Here is a 20,204-nt window from a genome sequence, read left to right on the forward strand (position 1 = left end):
CCCTAAACCCTGAGCAAGCGACTCCGATTTCGCCGTCGGCAGTCATCGACTCAACTCACGCCGAAGAGGTCATGTGGGGGTGTATGAAGATCCACGCCGAAACTCAGCCACCTACGACCAGACAACGCAGCTCCGACTCCGAGGAAAAACTACTAAGGACAAAACCAGGCAAGGCTAGCACCACAGAAGATCGCCGAACGGGCCACCTGCAGCCAGTCATCATATACCACATGGGCCCTCCGCCGCATTTTCGACTTCACAACAACAAACAAACCGAGATAATCCCATGGACACGCCGGAGAAGAGCCGACTACCTCAACCATTCTCGCGTCGCCAACATCATTCCCACCATCATCGTTGCCACACAAGTCTGGACGCCACAACTGCCGCCAACCACCAGTCTCACTTGTCAATGTTGGGCTCCGAGACGAAGCCCCCAAAAAGGAAAACGACACCAAAGCATTGTCATCTTCCGATCACGGGATCAAGGGTTCCCCCTCGAGAGGTCGTGATGGCCGGGTCCGTGCGGGAGGGGTGTGGCAGCAAAGCAGCGATGCCTCCAAGAAGGTCAACGACGGTCACAGCCACTGCCATCGCTGGTCACGCACAATGCCGAGACAGGGTCTTCACCCCCGCTTCCACACCACCTCAGTTGCACCTCATGCCGCACCGGTGTCGGCAAGCACACCAACAAACCAACCTGCGGCCCAAGAAGCACAGAGCCACTGCCGCCGCAGCCAACCGCACCTCACGGAGGGGTGTTGGCTTCAGATTTTGGCGCTCAATGCACATGCTTTATCTATCATGACCTTTCTTGATAAATACTCCTTCTGTTCGAAAATACTTGTCAAAAAAATGAATGTACCTAAACCTATTTTAGTTCTAGATTTGTGACAAGTATTTCCGGACAGAGGGAGTATACGCCATTGACCATTCTATATTTTGTATTGAAAAGCACTTTCTTATCTATATGTTGTGGCGCTGCTGGACTGAACGGAACAGATTCAGACATGGAGAAACTAGGCTACAAGCCGCCTACAACCACCAAGCTTTGTCAGCCAAACACTTCATAGCACTACTGAAGAATGGATTCGGTTCCTTGCTGCACCTCCCAGAGCCAGCCCGGCACGATCAATTAGCTGCAAACCCCTACCAAGTGACTGGGTGATGCTCAACACAGAGGAGTCCGTCACCGACACTAACGGATCTGGAGGATGGGGATGCATTGCCAGGGATGAAGCAGGCGACGTTCTTTTTGCTGCTGCTGGCTGTATCTCGAGGGCGTCTGAAGCCCTACAGCCGGAAGCGGTCGCGCTAATGAAGGCCATCGACCTAGCAGAGGGGTTTTGCATGGGCCGTGTCATTTTCAGCGTGACTGACTGACCGCCTCACGCTGCAACACTCCATCGTCTCAACTGCTGCGGATCGTGCAAAACTGGGGAGGCAAAGTACCAACTGAGGCTTAGGGTTTATAGAGTTTAAAGTTCTTTTTCAGTCCCGTGAATGTAATGTCCCAGCCCACATGTTGATGTTGGCAAGGCATGGTGCAGGAATGGCTTTGGACAGCGAGCGCGTTTGGCTCGCTGACCTGCCCCCTGATGTAATCGGTGCTGTGGCCGGCGATTTAGCCGCAGGCATTCCATCTAAAAAAACTTTCTTATATTGATGGTTTTGTAACCATTAAAATGGAAGAAAGGGTGTGTAAGATTATTTCTTGTATTTTTTGGTGGTAAATCAGTTTATATGGTCTTATTATATAAGATTGAGTTTAAGACCGATTAAGACTGCAAATGGTTGAACTAAGAGGGGTCAGAGGACACCCCAAGTGGTTGTATGGGTAAAGAAAATCGGCATCTACTTCTAGTTCTATTAAACACGCTTTAGCAAGATTTTGTTTTGGAAAAATAATTTTACTAATAATTCTGTTAGTTGCAACCGTAAATGACATGCAGGCAAAACCAATTTAGTACTCCCTTTGTTCACTTTTGTAAGTCATTTCAGACAACTTCAAATGGGCTATTTTGTACATTGTCTGAAATGTCTTCAAGGTCTTATAAAAGTGAACAAAGGGAGTAAAAAAGTTAACTAAATCGGCAACACTTATTGTGGGACGAGAGTAGTATCCATACAACCAGGGGTCCCAGATTTGCATGTCTAAGACCAATCAACTGGAGGCGGATGACAGCAAATAAAAGTCTAACGAATAGCCCACAGCAAAATATGGTAGGTACCACAAATCAAAGATAAACAAAAAATTGTAGGACAAGATGTTTATATATACAACAGTACATCAATGATTTGCACACCCCAGCAAAGAATTACAAAACTGAAACAAATAACAAGTTGCCAAAAACGGAACCTGAATACACACGGGACTCACCGAAGCTGCCGACAGCCAAAGTACTGCACCTTCAACCGCAGTAAACACCATTCCAATGCAATGTCACTATAATAACTCGAAAAAGAGGTTTTGCTGATCAAACAATATCCAGCTAACCAGTATACTTCAGCAAATGGCACTAATATGACAAAACTTGGGTGACTCCAACCATACCCGAAGAACCTTTCATCAAAGGGCAATCTTGAGAAAACACTCAGGCGGCACACAAAAATCGAAGGTAATAGTTTCCCTGAAGATCATCTTCTGCTGGCAAATGCTGCCAATGCATTCGCATGAGCAGGTGGTAGAGCACTTAGTATTGGCTGCATCTGCTGACCATAAACGGATATCAAATGAGAAACAGCCTTGCCAATAGTTGTTTTGACTTCATCACTCTCATCTGGGGATACTACCACTTGGGCAAAGACATGTATCACATCAGGCACTAGAGTGAGGATCTGCAACAATAAAAAGTTAGCTTTGCCTAGGAAAAGTTTGCATGATGGAAGCAAAGATCATGGAATAAATCAAAAAACATGGGGTGGTTTAAGACCAAGTCACCTGGGGATGTGATGATAGTAACAAATTACATAAGCAGCTATAGACAGCCATTGATTCTTCGTGATCTTCTTTTAGTGGCAAAGCTTTGATAAACACTGGAAGAACCTAAGAAACAGAAATTGCATTGCAACCAAGGGTTAGATAGGCACTTCAAAGCCTGGAATTTGAAGCTGTTCAAACATACTCCCTCTGTCCAGAAATACTTGTCGGAGAAATGAATAAAAATGGATGTATCTAGAACTAAAATATGTCTAGATACAGCCATTTCTCTGATAAGTATTTCCAGGCAGAGGGAGTAATATGTACAGGATAGTGCCTACCTGGTTGAGAGGAATTGACTGAGGTTGCACCATTATCATTCTAGCAATAGCACCGGCCGCATTATCTCTAACTGCAAGGTCTTGTTCGGAATTAGCAAACAAACGGTGCAGACCCTGCAGTATATCCGGGTAATATCTGCAGAAGGATGAGCAAAAGCCTGTCAACAACTGAATTTACAGGACTATCGTTCATGTTCCCTAAAATGTTAATACTGTAGAAAGAACATTAATTCATTTAGTGACTAGACAGCAGACCACATCCAATACACTTGGCAAACTTTGGCTTTTATTCTTCAGCATTTAAGTCATTATTGTGAAAACTAATTACTAATGTCAGGGTTTAATTTTGTGAAACAGCAATAATCAGGAAGTTGGCAGACTATTACTTGATCTTCTGAGCAGGACTATGAAAAGATAAACTATTGCCTTTGAGAAAGAACACTGCGGCAATTCCAATACTATGACTTGGACACTAATAAGAGCTGTGGTAACCTATAGTTTTCATCAACTGCTCCTCACTTGCGGGCTTCTTACTCTAAGATTGATAAAGTGAAAAGTGTATGCCCTTGCCTTTCATAAAAGTAATGGAACAAGAATCAGTTGAAAAAAGCATTCATGTCCATTTTCTATGCAGATAGGCTTTTGGAGCACAAGAGAAAAATCATGCACAACAGATTTTAAATAACAGTCGTTTGGTCCTTCTCGCTTCCGAAGTGCAAGACATTGACCTCAGATGTAAAGGTGAGCATGGAATATGTCTGTCATTGTAAGTAATATACATACTTCAGTGCTGCAGCACCGCTGTTCTTGCATAGCTCGCCAACACAGAAAGCGGCATTTCTCCTATTCGTAGCCTCAGAAGATGCAAGTTCTTTCAACGCCAAAGGCATTATCTTCTGCAAATGATTCAAATATGAGTAAGCATTAAGAGATCAACTAAAACGATAGAGATCTCAATGATAAAATGGCATAGTTTTTAAGAAAATTGTAGGCATACATCAACATAAGCAGAAATTGGAGCACCCATTTCTTGAGCGACCTCAGCTAGAGTGGCGACAACCATAGTCTTGTCTTGGGGAGGATGTGGAGATTTCTGCATTTATTCCAGAAAGAACTTCAAACCTCGAATATACAGTTCTCACAATAATCATTATAGGCATAAGGCAGCTGCCATTAGTTGAGGACGACTAATAAACAGGGACGGGGGGATACTCACAGCAAATTTCATTAGGGGGTCAAATAACTTCGCAAAGATAGGATCAAAGTAAGATCGCATCACTTTTGCAAAAGCAGGCAAAAGATCTGAAACTGCGTCCATGAGGACTTCATCATGATCGATGTCACCATCATCTTCGCCATCCGACTCGACTTGCTGACAGCATGATTCTTGACGCAACAGAGCAAGTGTTGCCTCAGCAAGCCGTGGCATATCTGAAACAGCAACAAAAGGGACAGTTTTAGCAGCACAACCTAGTATTCCAAGTGCACCAAACTCTGATGCAGCTTACAAAGTTCAACAGCAGCAAAACCACAATCTTTCATGATATCAGCTACACTCATGCAAGCTTGTGCAACTACTTCTTTATCGTCATCCTCTGTCATGGTCTTGATATAGATGCTCATAATAGTATCTGAAAAAAAAAATTGAGCATGGCTTGATGTGCAGGTCGCACAATAGACTTAAAGACATCACTTATAGTAGCAATTACCAAGAACATCCTTCTGTTTCTCTAGTATATCCTGCATGGTAGAAAAAGTACACTGCATCAGAATTCTGATGTTCCACAGCAAGCACTTCCAAATTGACAAGTTAATACAAGGAAATACTCACAGGATGTGCAGGTATTGCCCTTAATGCAGTTAGGATGTCTGCAATAATAATTTTACTATAGTTACTAATAACATCACAAAACGTACCTTTAATGGAAGTCTCAAAGAAAAATACATAAAGAAGCATCTAATTTTACAAATTTGAATTTCTGGGGGTAGGTGATTCAAATTAAACAAGACTAATTGCTCTGGTTTCTGCGTGAAACATTATCTTATTGATCGTAATTGTTTGCAATCCATATACTATTAGTTTATGATCTGTTGGTAGTTACCTACCAGAACAGAGGGGTTTGCGATTTGTAGTTGGTCTCTACACAGTATAGGGTTCATGGATCCAGATAAATTTGATTTTCCAACTATACCACGAAGAAAAATGACAAAAGTAAAAAAGGGGTATGATGTAGGTAAGCCCCTCCTTGGTAGGAGGATCCAGATAAAGCTGTAGGAGTCTGATTTGAGTTCGCATTGGTAGATCGATTTTAAGCCCCTCCTTGGATTGCTAGGTTCAGGTTCGATGACTATTTGAGCAAATCCAGTAATCAGCGATACACTACCAAGATTGCACTAGCATGATGTTTTCTGCATTGAAACTTTGATGATTCAGCTTGAATAGATTAGCTGTTAAACCTAAACTACACCTCAAATGATGGACATAAAGTATAACTATACATCATTATATAAAAGAACCTCAATAATGAATGCATCTTGTGATTTACATTAACGTATCTTGGTGTGAAGAAGTGTATACCGTATCAATATACCATTGGATATTATATACCATGCTGGAGACAGAATCTGTAGATTACGTGTGACAAGTTTATTCATCTAAATACCCTTTTGTATGTTAGATGACTACTGAAGTTTGGAGCTTTGCAATTACAACTAAAATCGTCAGCCTACTATTAGTAGTTGTTATCTGTAGGCCTGACAAAAAAGGAACAAAAGAGCTGCTACAAACATGCATATTAAAGGGGACTAGGACAGATGTTACGTTTTAAGGAAATAATAGCCTGAAGCCTGACATCTTCATGAAAATACCCACTGTGCTTGATTAAAATTTTCAACGACTCCTCCAAGTACCTAGTGTCAGTTCAGGAAATTTTAAAGTACAAAAGATGGCAAAAATATGTGTTAAACCCATTTAAGGATACGGGGCATAGGCACTCTTTGCGTGAAGTGCAAAAAATCCAATAGCCTGAGTTGCAGCAGCTTTCTCATCTAACACTCCAGTCCTCACGCTGATATTTCTAACTCTTGGCTCATCATCATCATCATCATCAGAGGAAACACCACTAAATCCATTGTCAACACCATCAGCATCATCAATGTCCACAGCAGAACCATCATCCAAGTTGCACGAGGAAAATGCAAGAGGCACAACATGAGGGAGATACTGCAATGTGCAGCAACCACTTCTGTAAACATTTACAGCACTCGTGAAATGAACAAAACTTAGACTACCCTTGTTACCTGTGAGAAACTATCATCCAGAATCTCAGCAACGTTGCTAAAAAACCCATGAGTGTACTCCCTTAGCTCACTATAATCCAATCCAAAACCCTGCAAATATGAAGAGCATAAAGAATTGCACTAAAGCCTGCTGTTTGTCTGAACTCTGAAGTATTGGAATTAAGACTCACAGAAATAGCAGCCTCAATAAAAGGAGGTAATATGGCTTCCATTCTGGTTCTGCCAACTGCCATCGCTACTATCCCAACAACCTCAGTAGCCCTAGCTCGTGCACACAAATCTTCATCCTTAGTGAGCACCATAAAGCCTTTCATCATTTCAAGAACCTTCTCTGCATATGGGATAAATGCCTGTTCTGCAGCAGCTGCTACAGAGCCAATTGCAGACTGCAGCAAAACATCATCATTGTCAAATTATAAGATAACTTAAGGGGAAAAGGTTGTCACCGTCTTGACATATAGATAATTATGACCAATGATTTCCATACGAACCATGCATGTCTCTTGCAGGTTCCGAGGACTGCTCTGCAAAGATATAACTAATCTGCATATCAAAGGTTCCAGATATGGTAGGATATCTTCACCCATATCTTCACAGAACGCCGCCAGTGCATAATAAGATTTCTCCTACAAGATCACAACGCTTATTGGCATTAGTTAATTACTACAGAAAATGCCACGCAAAGTTAATCAATATCATTTATATCCAAAGCTTCTGCCTATTTATCAGAGATGATGTCACTTGAACTAAGTTATTTTACCTTAACTTCATCTGATGGATCTTCAAGTGCATTTAAGATGCATGGAAGTACACTCTCATAGTGAGATAAAATTTCTGGCTGCAAGTGTTCAGCAAACTGACCAAGAGCAAATGATGCAGCGCCTCTAACCATTTGCTCTTGATCCTTTAAAGCTTCTAAAACAACTTTGAGACATTCTTCTAACTTATCCTTAAAATGTTCAGAACAACCTTCTGAGACAACACCCAGTGAAGTAACAGCAGCCTCACGATACTTGGGATTAACATGACGAAAATTCACAGAAGCGAATTCAAGAACTGGACCAAAAACGTGTCTTGGTAAGTTGATAGCCATTGTATCAATGACTTCGGCTGCAGAACGATCTGCCGCTAAATCAGAGTCTTCATCTTCATTAGCTGTTTCTGTAAGCAAGGGGCACATAACTTGTAGAATAGGTACAATCAGCTTGTTCTTTTTTAAGAAAGATGCTTTAAATTTTACAAGCCATGAGATTATCTGAATAGCCTGAAACAAATAAGAGCATTTATAGTCAGTTATTTTGTAAAATCAATAAATATATAATCAATAATGCAGATGGCTGATCAAACCTGTTGCCTTATATTTATTTCCATATCTTGGTTTGAGCAAACTTCAAGCGAGAACTGCACAATTGATCTCACTGAATCTCCAAGAAGTGGTGCAGGAGATTCAATTAGTTCGTCGAATATTTCAAAGGCAATGGAAGCAACATCATCATCGCCATTAGCAAGACATTGCCTTGATACATTCAAGATACTGGGAACAAAGTCTCGGAACATCTTTACCTAGCAGTTATACCAATACAAGATCTGCTCATCAGGCATAAGAGGCAACTCTAGCGGTAGCATGACATACTATTGAAAACTTAAAATCAGCTAAGAGAAGCTACAGCTCTAAAAAGAACAAGACAAACAAAATTACCACTGCTGCATGCAAAGAAAACAACAAACACATAGAAAACTTCAAGTACTACTTAATAAAAAAAAGCTTTACTGAATAACACATTGCCAAAAGGTCTTCTATAAGAATGAAAACTATGATGACACATTTTCACCTCGAAAAGTATATGTTTATAAAAATCAGGAAAGATAGGAAGAACTTACAATGTCTCCTCCTTCATTGACATACTCTATGAAGGATCCAACGGCCCTGTTGCACACAGACCAAAAAATATCTTTACAGTCACAATATGGTAAAATGAGGAAGGCCAAAATAGCGACTTAACAAACTTAATCGTACTTTAGGGCAGCGATTCTGACTCGAGAGCTGGTCTCATCTTGCAGGCATTTCAGTAAAATAGGTTGCAAATCATTCAGATGAGATTGAAACGTAGTCCCAATAGTTTCAGTAAGGGAGCTAAAAAGAATTAAAGCTACCTGTAAAGAGAAGAGCAGGTCAGTAAGCATTGACATTTTGTTGGGAGATATTAAGCAGCACATGTTTCTTTCCTGTATAGTTCACTTGCGATAATTTATGGTTTATCCACAAACAATTCCTACGAAATACAGAACGAGGACGCTGATTTCTCTGCAACACTGCATATATTACATACATCGGAACATTTGATGTCAAAGAATGCACTATCTATTAGTTACACATTACTGTATTAGCATCCCAACCCCACTAACACATATACAGGAAGTATAGAAGAAAGTGAACACCGGGTAGACACTTCCATCAATAAAAAGAGAGAAGATGGTGTTAAGACATGCATAGGCAGTGCAACCTTATGAAATCTAACATTTGAAGGTTATGTTAACCAGTAGGAGAAAAATGAAAGCCTCAGTGCTGGAACCTGGAAATGTGTAGGCTTTTTGGTGGCTAAGATGGCCAGTCACACATACTGTAAAATCCATGCATGGTTAAGTTATGGATGGTTTTGAGATTTCAGCATTTAGCTCCATTTATTGAACAATATGCCAAACAAACAATTACGAAAGAGCACACCGACATGCGGCTGCATGCTGCAATCATGCTGGCAACACAAAAAAAATACATTTTCATGTTCTCACTACGCGGATAAAGTTCTTGTGGGACTGGCAAACCAGAGGGGCAGAACAGGGGAAGCAAAGGAAGCTATCACAGGTATGGATTTTTTGGTCTGTAAGTATACTCCCTCCGTCCCAAAATAAGTGTCTCAACTTTGTACCAATTTTGGGACGGATGGAGTAGTACATAAGAAAGTCGATTGCTAAATTGACCATACAGGTCTAGTAGCTGTCAGTACACGCAAACAACAAATTAACTACTTGCTGACAGCCCTATCTTACTAAGTAAGGTCACCCGATCTATATAAACTGACCTCTACTAATACTTAGCCAATTAAGCAAAGGGCAGAAGGATTGCAAGTTTGCAACTGACAGTTCTTTTAAAAAATACCAAATTGAAGAAAAGGAATGTGCAAGTAAGCTCTTATTGTGGTCCACATGTACCAAGTATATTATGATAAAACCAAACGGCAGGTTTCATTAAAGACAAATATCCATACTTACACCCTAAACAATGCATGCATGCATACATAATTAAATATTGAAAATACATGTCCACTAAGAGATAAACTTACTTCCCTATGTTCTTCTTGTGGACTTTGGCTGCATTGGAAAAGGAACGGTAACAGCTCTTGCCACTCTCCTGCAGGGACAGCATACTTAGCAATAATGCTCACGACATTTGCACTAGCTCTCCTTACAAGATGACTGCATAAGAAGCAAGAGGAAAATCAGTTCTTCATCCTCTCAAAATTACATGTGGAAAAAACTGAGGCAGATTGGACAATAATGAAACAGCATTTGCACCAGGGTGGGAATTAGCTTGATGATTGGTGGCTACTAGCTAGTCCCAATGAAAACAGATCAACCATGCTTGATCGTCATCGTGACTTTTTAGAGCTGTACTATGCATATCTCGACTTCCATATTTCTAGTTAGCCCAGTTTATGGCAACCCCATCACAGATAAACTTTATATGCAAATATAAGTAAGTATTTAAAGTCTAAAGGAGAGGACTTTTTATCGAGGAAGAAAAACTCCAATAGAATGAATTTCCAAGACATCATAAATACTACATAGTCAACATTTTGAATTGTTTACTTCGCACTTTTCCATATTAACTAGGATTCGATTAAGCAATATTCTGTTTTCTCACATTTGTGCATTTCTGCCTCCTATTCTAACCTCCTCCATTCTAAGTATATTTCCTACTGTTCTACCTAAAAAAGACATACCAAACCGGCTGCAACTTTCCAGTGATTTGTTCATTTCCGGATAAAACTCGCACAAAAGTATCTCCATTTCGCAACAAACCATTTGCCATTTGGAATACCAGCATATGAATACAACATTATACAGGGAACGGCAGCAGAGCAGACATCGGTTGCAAGCAGGGCAGATGTATTACAGGTCACCATGATCACTGTAAATTGTACAACTTGCTTAACCTATGGACCATAAATTACTCCCGACAGGGTTACAGTTCTCATTACGTCTAACAGTTCGGTTAATCGTTTCAGTTCAGCTATCCCATAGACAACCCTGTGTAACTGAGGATACAGCAGAGGACAAATTCTAAATTACGGAGAGGCGGGGGGCGTGGGGAAAGTCGGGTGGGGCAAGAAAGCACCTGTTGTCGAGGGTGATGGAGTCGATGAGGGCCTGCTTTAGGGAAGCCTTGGCGTGCGGTGGAAGCTTGGGCCAGTGGGAGGTGATCTTCTTGCGGAGGAGCACGGCGGCGAGCTGGCGGACGTTGGGGGTCTTGGCGGTGCGGAGGTGGTGAACGAGCGCCGGCACGACCTGCGGGTCCCGCGCCAGCCGCCGGATCTGCTCCTCCGCCTGGCGCCGCGCGTCGTTGTCCGGCATCAGGAACTGGATTAGCAGGAGCTCCAGTGACTGCGCCATTCCTCCCGCCTGCCTGCTGCCTGAGCCCGCGGGCCTCTCGCTTCCGTCCTTCCTTGCTGTGATCGGCGGCGCCGGCGGCGGGCGGGGGGAGGTCCAAAACCCTACCGATTGGGTTCGCTCGGGTTTTGGTGGAGGCGCGCGTGGGGGCGGGAGGGGTTTATTAGTGAGTAGTAGGAGTCAGTTGGGATATTGCTGTCTTTTCGTGTCTGCTTTGTTTATTTCCATTTCGTTTCTTTTTTTTAGTTTATTATATCGGTTGGTTGCGAATTGTTTTTTAATCTTTCCAATGTTGTTGATTGAGGCGTTGGACCTACTACAGAGCAGGAACCTGGCCCAACTACATCAGAGTTCCATTACGGCCCACGGACATACGTTATGCGATCCACCGAACAGGAAAATGACCCATAACTCGGCCAGTCACGCTACTTTCACAGCCCAATTATAACAACTTGCACACATGCGCCGTAAGGGACTTCAGACTAGCCACAGTGAGAGTAATTTCAGCAGTAAAAATGTTCAATTCAACAAATTTGCTTACGTGGCAATGAGTTAATAAGAAGAGAGGTAGTTTAAGTAACTTAGCTAGTTACTGTAATATCACATGTCTCAATACAATATGAGTCTATAACCTAATAAATGAGGCTTTGCATGTTACCGTATTTATGTTACTGCCCACTATAAAAGGTAGTAATATAGTCTAGGGATATGTGTATGTTATTATCCATTGTGGCTAGTCTCACGCGAGAGCAAATAATTGAGGAGCGCTCGTTCGCGAGTCTCCACAAGGGTCATTTGGATGGGCTCCGCCGTCGCCACGTGTCGCGCTTTGGACGCTTCCTTCAGATTTTTTTTCCGCACACGTTTTCAGCTTTTTTCAGTTTTTTTTGGCTTTTTGGCTTTTCAGCGGTATTTCTTTTTTTTGTAAAAAAAGAAAAATATTGCATGAACATACGTGTTTTTTTCTTTCACGAAAAGCACTGTTTTGCTTTCATGAGAGGCACACTCGTGTCTCTTGGAAAGCGAAAAAAACACATTGTTTTTCTTCTGCAAGAGGTACAATTTTGCTTCCGCGAAAAGCATGGTCATGCCTTTCATAAACGAAAAAAGCGTATATTTTTCCTCCCGCTAGAGGTACGATTTTGCTTCCGCAAGAGACTCGGCCGTGCCTCTCAAAACAGAGAAAAAAAGACGTTTTATTTTTTCTTTTTACTTCCGCGAGAGGCACGGCCGTGTCTCTCGGAAACAAAAAAACACGGGTTTTTTCATTCGCGAGAGGCATGGCCGTACCTCTCGAAAATGAAAAAAACATGTTTTTTCCATCCGCGAGAGGCATGATTTTGTTGTCCGATTTTTTCGTGAAAAAAATGTTCGCCAAAAGCTATCAACATGGGATCTAGTTTTGAAAATCTCGACGCGAGGAATTAAACGGTGAAAATAGTTTGAGACTTGGACACATGATTTAAGAGATAAAACGTTTTGAATAAACGAATCTAAGAAAAAAAGAAAACTCTCAATTTGCGACAGGTGGCGCATGAAAGTGATCTTTAGAAGAAGTGCTCTTCAATTAGTGATTTCAACTTCGCGTGCTAGGCGTTGGCGAACGAGCAAGCGCGCCCTTTTGGACCGGCCCATCTGTGGGGCGCCCTATTTTTTCATTTCCTTTTCTACCTTTTTGTTTTTCTTTTCTTTTTGACTTTTCATTTGTTTTATTTTAAAATAAGATTTCAAAAAGGTTACAAACTTATAAAAAAGTGTGAATTTAAAAAAAGTGTTCAAGAAATCATAAAATGTTCACAGATTCAAAAAATGATCATGACTTGAAAAAATGTTCGGATAGTCACAAATATTCATGATTTAAAAGTTTGGGAAATCAAAATATGTTTAGATTTTGGCAAAATGTTCAGATATTCAAAAAGGATTTTTCGTGAATTTGACAAAAAAATGTTCAAGAATTTTCTAAAAAAGTTCACAAAATTTAAAAAATTAATAAATGTTCGCTGATTAAAAAATCATGAATTCGAAAAATGTTCATGCATTTCCAATATGTTTGTGAATTTCAAAAACTGTTCCCCAATTTCGATAATTTGGTCGCCGGTTCAAAACATGCTCACGGGTTTCATAAAAAAGTTCACAATTTTCAAAAAATTATATACGTGCATCCAAAAAACTTCATGATTTTAAAAAGGTTCATGAATTGGTAAAATAGGATTGCAAAATTTAAAAATGTTCATGATTTCATAAAAAAGTTAATTGGAGGAATGTTCCTGATTTAAAAAATATTCATGATTTCAAAAAATGAAAAAACATTAAATATAAAAACTAAAAATTATTGAAAAAGAAGCATGAAACAAAATAAAAGGGAAACGAAAGAACAAAAATGAAAAGGCAAAAGAAAAAAACGAAAGAAAAACACAAAGAGAGAGAGAGACAGTGAGAGAGAGAGAGAGAGAGCGGTTTGGGAAGGTTCTAGAACCATCTCAAAACCGAAAAGAGCTAATGGGTCAGCCCAAAGTGTATGACCCGCAGCAAGGCTACGCGCTGGGTCGCTAACTAGCGTCGTATGGGCCAAATAGGTTCCCAATTGTGTGTTCGTTACACAAAATCTAATCTATCGCAATTGTGTGTTCGTTACATCCAATTTTGTAGACCAGGGTTTGAATTTCAGCAACATAACTTTTTTTTACTAAAATTTAATACAATGGGCATAAAGTTCTAGGAAGAAAAATTGATATGGGATTCAAACACTAGTCCTGAATTATGGGAGAACTGCCTACCACTCTGCCACGTAAAGGAATACTCCCTCCGTTCGGAAATACTTGTCCTAGAAATGGTTGTATCTAGACTAGTCCTAACATGTTCTAACATGATTCCACCTTAATTATACAAGCGTGATTTAGAATACCCAAAAATTTACATGAAACACAAATATTTCGATGATCCTCCAAATGAGAAATACTTCAAGAATTTCTTTCCTTGAGTGCAAATTTTCCACCCATGTTATGAATGAAATTTGGGCTTCCTCTCAATAAGTGAAATGTGTGCCTTGCTCTAAATCGGGGATTATGGGAACTTTGACCAATCACACATGGGTCCTACTTCGAGGGAATTTCATGCAGATTGAATTTTAGCGATTCTGACTTTGTCTCCGCTCAGAGACTTCAACTTTTGTCGCTCACTGCTACTTGTGAGCTGCGTTAGGATTTCCTCGAGAATGAGAGGATGATGCAGTACAGTAGACATAAGTGTTTTTCTTCAGTTAAGAACAAAGGTTATCAATCGAGTTGGAGAACCAGACAGAACCTCGTGAACAACATCTACACACACAAAAGCAAATACTTGCACCCAACGTGAACAAGGGGTTGTCAGTTCCCTCCGCGGTTACATGCAAGGATTAAATTTTGTAGTGGTAGATAGATAATAAACTGCAAAACCAAATAAAAGAAATAAAATTGCAGCAAGGTTTTTTGTGTTTTTATATATGATAAAAGTAGACCTAGGGTCATAGTTTTTACTAGAGGCTTCTCTCTCGAGCACATATCATACGATGAGTGAATAAATTACTGTTGGGCAATTGATAGAAAAACGCATAGTTATGATGATATTCAAGGCAATGATCATATATATAGGGATTACATTCGGGACAAGTAGACCGACTCCTTCCTGCATCTAGCAGGGCTGGACCAAAAGCTGGTAACTCACGAGATTAACGAACGCTCGATAGTTCGGCTCGTTAAGCTCGCAGCTCGCTTCTTAATGAACAGAGTCAATCATTGATTTCAGCTCGTTAAGTTTAATGAGCTTAACGAGCGAGCTAATGAGTTTCACGAGTAGCTCGTTAAGCTCGTTAGTAACAACACAACACATATTTTCATTTTACGTGACAAACTTTTGTGGCACCTTAGCCCATCTATTCAATCTAATCGACATATGAGGCAACAAACTACTGCATTTCTTTTTATAATCACCATATTTCATCTTGAAAACCACACCTACACATTCATCACGTATATCATAACACATTATAACCTGTTAACTAGCGCTCGCGAGCGCTCATGAGCTTCAAACGAGCCGAGCCGGGCAGGGTTTTCTGTTTGTTAATCTTAACGAGCTTAACAAGCCGAGCCTTAACGAGCACGAGCTTAATGAGCCAAGCTTCTCGTTAGTCCACCCCTAGCATCTAGTACAATTACTCCACCAATCAACCACTATCCAGCATGCATCTATGGTATTAAGCATAAAACAACGTAACCCCTTAAACAATATGACATGATGAAGACAAAGTAAACCCAATCAATATGAATAAACTCCGTCGTTCTATTTTTAATGGCAACAATACAAATATGTATCTTGTCCCTTTCTGTCACTTGAATATAGAACACCGCAAGATTGAATCCATCACAAAGCACCTCTCCCATTGCAAGATAAATTAATCTAGTTGGCCAAACCAACGGATAGATCGGAGAGAAATACAAAGCTATAAAAATCATGCATAATAAAGTTCAGAGAAGACTTAATTGATATTCATGAATAATCTGAGCATAAATCCACAATTCATCGGATCCCAACAGACACACCGCAAAAAAAGATTACATGAGATAGAACTCTAAGAACATTGAGGAGAGAACATTGTATTGAAGATCAAAGAGAAAGAAGAAGTCATCTAGGTACTAGCTACGGACCCGTAGGTTTGTGGTGAACTACTCATGCATTGTCAGAAGGGCATGAAGGATGATGTAGAAGTCTTCCATGATCGATTTCCCCTCCGACAGAGTACGAAAAAGGCCTCCAGATGGGATCGCGGAAGAACAGAAGCTTGTGGCGGCAGAAAAATGTTTCGGGTGGCTCTTTGTTGGTTTTCCAATATTTGAGAATTTATAGAAGTGGAATTAGGTCAGACGGAGCCATGGGGAGGCTCACAAGGCATCAGGGCGCGCCTACCCCCCTGGACGAGCCCTGTTGCCTTGTTGTCTCCTTATTTGCCTTCCGGTATCCTCCCAAAGCTTCTGGGTTCTCTCTTGTCCAGAAAAAATTTGTCAAAAAGTTTGTTAGCGTTTGGACTCCATTTGGTACTGATTTCCCGAAAACCCAAAAAATAGCAATTGACACTAGGCACTGGATTAATAGGTTAGTCCCAGAAAATGATATAAAGTAGCATATAATTGCATATAAAACATCCAAGATTGATACTATAATAGCATGACAATAAATAATTATAGATACGTTGGAGAGGTATCAAGCATCCCCAAGCTTAGGCCCCGTTCGGATCTCGTCCAGGATCCAGCGTCCTGAGTATCCCGCGAGAAGCTGGCTAAACAGTTCAGCTCCAAGAATCCAGCTTCTGGAGCTCGACCGAAGGCAGTGCAATTTTTGGGAGCAGCTCTAGCCCAGCTTCTAAAAAAGGGAAGTAGGAGTTGCTTGAAATTACACTTGATTGCCCTCCCGAAGTGTCACTCGAACCATTTTCATTGTCGCTACTAGCCTGCCTCGATGAGATGAGCTCAGCGACAGACATACGCGGGTCTCTTCTCTCGCAACCCTAGCTGGGGGGCCGCTAGTCCATCGCCTCCGCCTGCCTGCCGACGGGCCGCTCCGCCGCCGCCCTTCGCATCTCGACCCCGTCCGACAAGTCTCCGCAGTCGCTGACCGCAGTCAAATCCCCCATATGCATCCACGTCTGGCAGGTCTCTGTCCGCCGCCCCCGCAGTCGCCGCACGCAGTCCCTTCGTTCGTCGCCGTCGGTAGTCGGATGATGTTCTTCGTCCAGCCTGCAACAACATCCACGCCCGAGCCTTCCCTTCCCAGTGCTCTTTTAGTTTGGCCCGCAACACATACGTGGCAGCCCTTTTCAGCCCAACTCTTGGCCGAACAGTCCAAGCCCATTTCCCTGGGCTGTGTATGTGAGGAGCTACTCAGGCAGCCGAACGCGAGGCTGATCCAGCGAGAAGCTGGAAGCCAACAAGAATTCGGGAAGCCAGTTAATCGAGAAGCCAGAGGAGATCTGAATGGGGCCTTAATTCCTGCTCATCCTCGAGTACGTAAATGATAAAAATAGATTTTTTGATGTGAAATGCTACCTAACATGTCTATATATATCATGTAATCTTTGTTTTATGGTATGAATATTTAGATCCGAATGATTCAAAGCAGTAGTCTATAGTTTGACATAAAGACATCAATAGTCAGGTATACTAACAAACAATCATGTCTTTCAAAATAAAAATGCTAAAGAACGTTATCCCTGAAGGAAATATGCCCTAGAGGCAATAATAAAGTTGTTATTTATATTTCCTTATATCATGATAAATATTTATTATTCATGCTATAATTGTATTAACCGGAAACTTAGTACATGTGTGAATACATAGACAAATAGAGTGTCCCTAGTATGCCTCTACTTGACTAGCTCGTTAATCAAAGATGGTTAAGTTTCCTAACCATAGTCATGTGTTGTCATTGGATGAACGGGATCACATCATTAGAGAATGATGTGATGGACAAGACCCATCTGTTAGCTTAGCATTATGATCGCTTAGTTTTATTGTTATTGCTTTCTTCATGACTTATACATATTCCTCTGACTATGATATTATGCAACTCCCGAATACCGGAGGAACACCTTGTGTGCTATCAAACGTCACAACGTAACTGAGTGATTATAAAGATGCTCTACAGGTGTCTCCGAAGGTGTTTGTTGGGTTGGCATAGATCGAGATTAGGATTTGCCACTCCGTGTATCAGAGAGGTATCTCTGGGCCCTCTCAGTAATGCACATCACTATAAGCCTAGCAATCAATGTGACTAATGAGTTAGTTGCGGGATGATGCATTACGGAACGAGTAAACAGACTTGCCGGCAACGAGATTGAACTAGGTATGATGATACCGACGATTGAAACTCGGGCAAGTAACATACCAATGACAAAGGGAATGACGTATGTTGTTATGCGGTTTGACCGATAAATATCTTCGTAGAATATGTAGGGACCAATATGAGCATCCAGGTTCCGCTATTGGTTATTGTCCGGAGATGTTTCTCGGTCATGTCTACATAGTCCTCGAACCCATAGGGTCCACACGCTTAATGTTCGATGGCGATTTGTATTATGAGTTATGTGTTTTGGTGACCGAAGTTTGTTCGGAGTCCCGGATGAGATCACGGACATGACGAGGAGTCTCGAAATGGTCAAGAGGTAAAGATTCATATATTTGAAGGTTATATACAGACACCGGAATGGTTCTGAAGAGGTTCGGGGATTTTTCGGAGTACCGGGAGGTTACCGGAACCCCCCGGGAAAGTTAATGAGCCTAATGGACCATAGTGGAGAGGAGGAGGCAGCCACAGGAGGTGGCGCCCCCCAAGCCCAATCCGAATTGGACAAGGGGTGGGGGCGCGGCCCCCTTTCCTTCTCCCTCTCCCCTCTTTCCCCTTTCCCCCTCTCTGTTGGAAGGAAGGGGGGTGAATCCTATTAGGAGTGGAGTCATAGTAAGACTCCCCCCTTGGCACGCCCCTCCTAGGCCGGTCAACTCCTCCCCCTCTCCTTTATATACAGTGCGGGGGCACCCCAAAGGCACAACAGTTGTTCTCCTAGTCGTGTGCGGTGTCCCCTCCACAGTTTACTCCTCCGGTCATAGCGTCGTAGTGCTTAGGCGAAGCCCTGCGCGGATCACATCACCGTCACCGTCACCACATTGTCGTGCTATCGGAACTCTCCCTCGACCCTCTACTGGATCAAGAGTTCGAGGGACGTCATCGAGCTGAACGTGTGCTGAACATAGAGGTGCCGTACATTCGGTACTTGGATCGGTTGGATCGTGAAGACGTTCGACTACATCAACCGCGTTAACCTAACGCTTCCGCTTTCAGTCTACCAGGAATTTTTTTGAAATTGCATGCTATGTTCCCCAATAGTGGAATCAGAGCCAGGTCTATGCGTAGATGATATGCACTAGTAGAACACAAAGAGTTGTGGGCGATAATAGTCATACTGATTATCCCCAACGTCTTACTTTGATTCGGCGGTATTGTTGGATGAACTGGCATGGACCAACATTACATGACCATGTTCATGAGACCGGTTCTACCGACGTGCTTTGCACACAGGTGGCTGGCCGTGTCTGTTTCTCCAACTTTAGTTGAATCGAGTTTGACTACGGCCGGTCCTTGTTGAAGGTTAAAACAACACACTTGACGAAAAATCGTTGTGGTTTTGATGCGTAGGTAAGAACTGTTCTTTCTAGAATCCCGTAGCAGCCACGTAAAACTTGCAACAACAAAGTAGAGGACGTCTAACTTGTTTTTGCAGGGCATGTTGTGATGTGATATGGTCAAGACGTGATGAGATATAAATTGTTTTATGAGACGATCATGTTTTGTAAAAGTTATCGGCAACTGGCAGGAACCTTATTGTTGTCGCTTTATTGTATGAAATGCAATCGCCATGTAATTGCTTTACTTTATCACTAAGCGGTAGCGATAGTCGTAGATGTTGGGGAACGCAGTAATTTCAAAAAAATTCCTACGCACAACAAGATCATGGTGATGCATAGCAACGAGAGGGGAGATTGTTGTCTACGTACCCTTGTAGACCGTAAGCGGAAGCGTTATGACAACGCGGTTGATGTAGTCATACGTCTTCACGATCGACCGATCCTAGTACTAAAAGTACGGCACCTCTGTGATCTGCACACGTTCGGCTCGGTGACATCCCACGAACTCACGATCCAGTAGAGTGTCGAGGGAGAGCTTCGTCAGCACGACAGCGTGATGATGATGATGATGATGCTACCAGACAGGGCTTCGCCTAAGCACCGCTACGATATGACGGAGGTGGGTTATGGTGGAGGGGGGCACCGCACACGGCTAAAAGATCAATGATCAACTTGTGTGTCCATGGGGTGCCCCCTCCCCCATATATAAAGGAGTGGAGGAGGGGAGGGGCCGACCCTCTCTATGGCGCGCCCTAGGGGAGTCCT

The 20,204-nt window shown here is 42.0% G+C and overlaps 1 protein-coding gene across 1 annotated transcript; it reads right to left on the minus strand.

Moving 5' to 3' along the window:
- Nucleotides 1-2,204: 2,204 nt before the first annotated feature.
- On the minus strand, nt 2,205-11,369 carry LOC119285180 (importin-4-like). The gene is made up of 20 exons (XM_037564411.1): nt 10,958-11,369; nt 9,903-10,035; nt 8,579-8,715; nt 8,443-8,488; nt 7,909-8,124; nt 7,322-7,825; nt 7,053-7,187; nt 6,732-6,947; nt 6,562-6,651; nt 6,243-6,484; nt 6,083-6,171; nt 5,093-5,130; nt 4,971-5,001; nt 4,770-4,892; nt 4,478-4,692; nt 4,259-4,354; nt 4,045-4,157; nt 3,262-3,397; nt 2,942-3,046; nt 2,205-2,838 (listed from the first exon to the last, which is right to left on the minus strand). The coding sequence occupies exons 1-20, from the start codon at nt 11,230-11,232 to the stop codon at nt 2,638-2,640; spliced, it is 3,141 nt and encodes a 1,046-aa protein (XP_037420308.1). The 5' UTR covers nt 11,233-11,369; the 3' UTR covers nt 2,205-2,637.
- Nucleotides 11,370-20,204: the final 8,835 nt, after the last annotated feature.

Source organism: Triticum dicoccoides, chromosome 4A, assembly GCF_002162155.2.
Source record: "Triticum dicoccoides isolate Atlit2015 ecotype Zavitan chromosome 4A, WEW_v2.0, whole genome shotgun sequence".
Taxonomy (NCBI): domain Eukaryota; kingdom Viridiplantae; phylum Streptophyta; class Magnoliopsida; order Poales; family Poaceae; genus Triticum; species Triticum dicoccoides.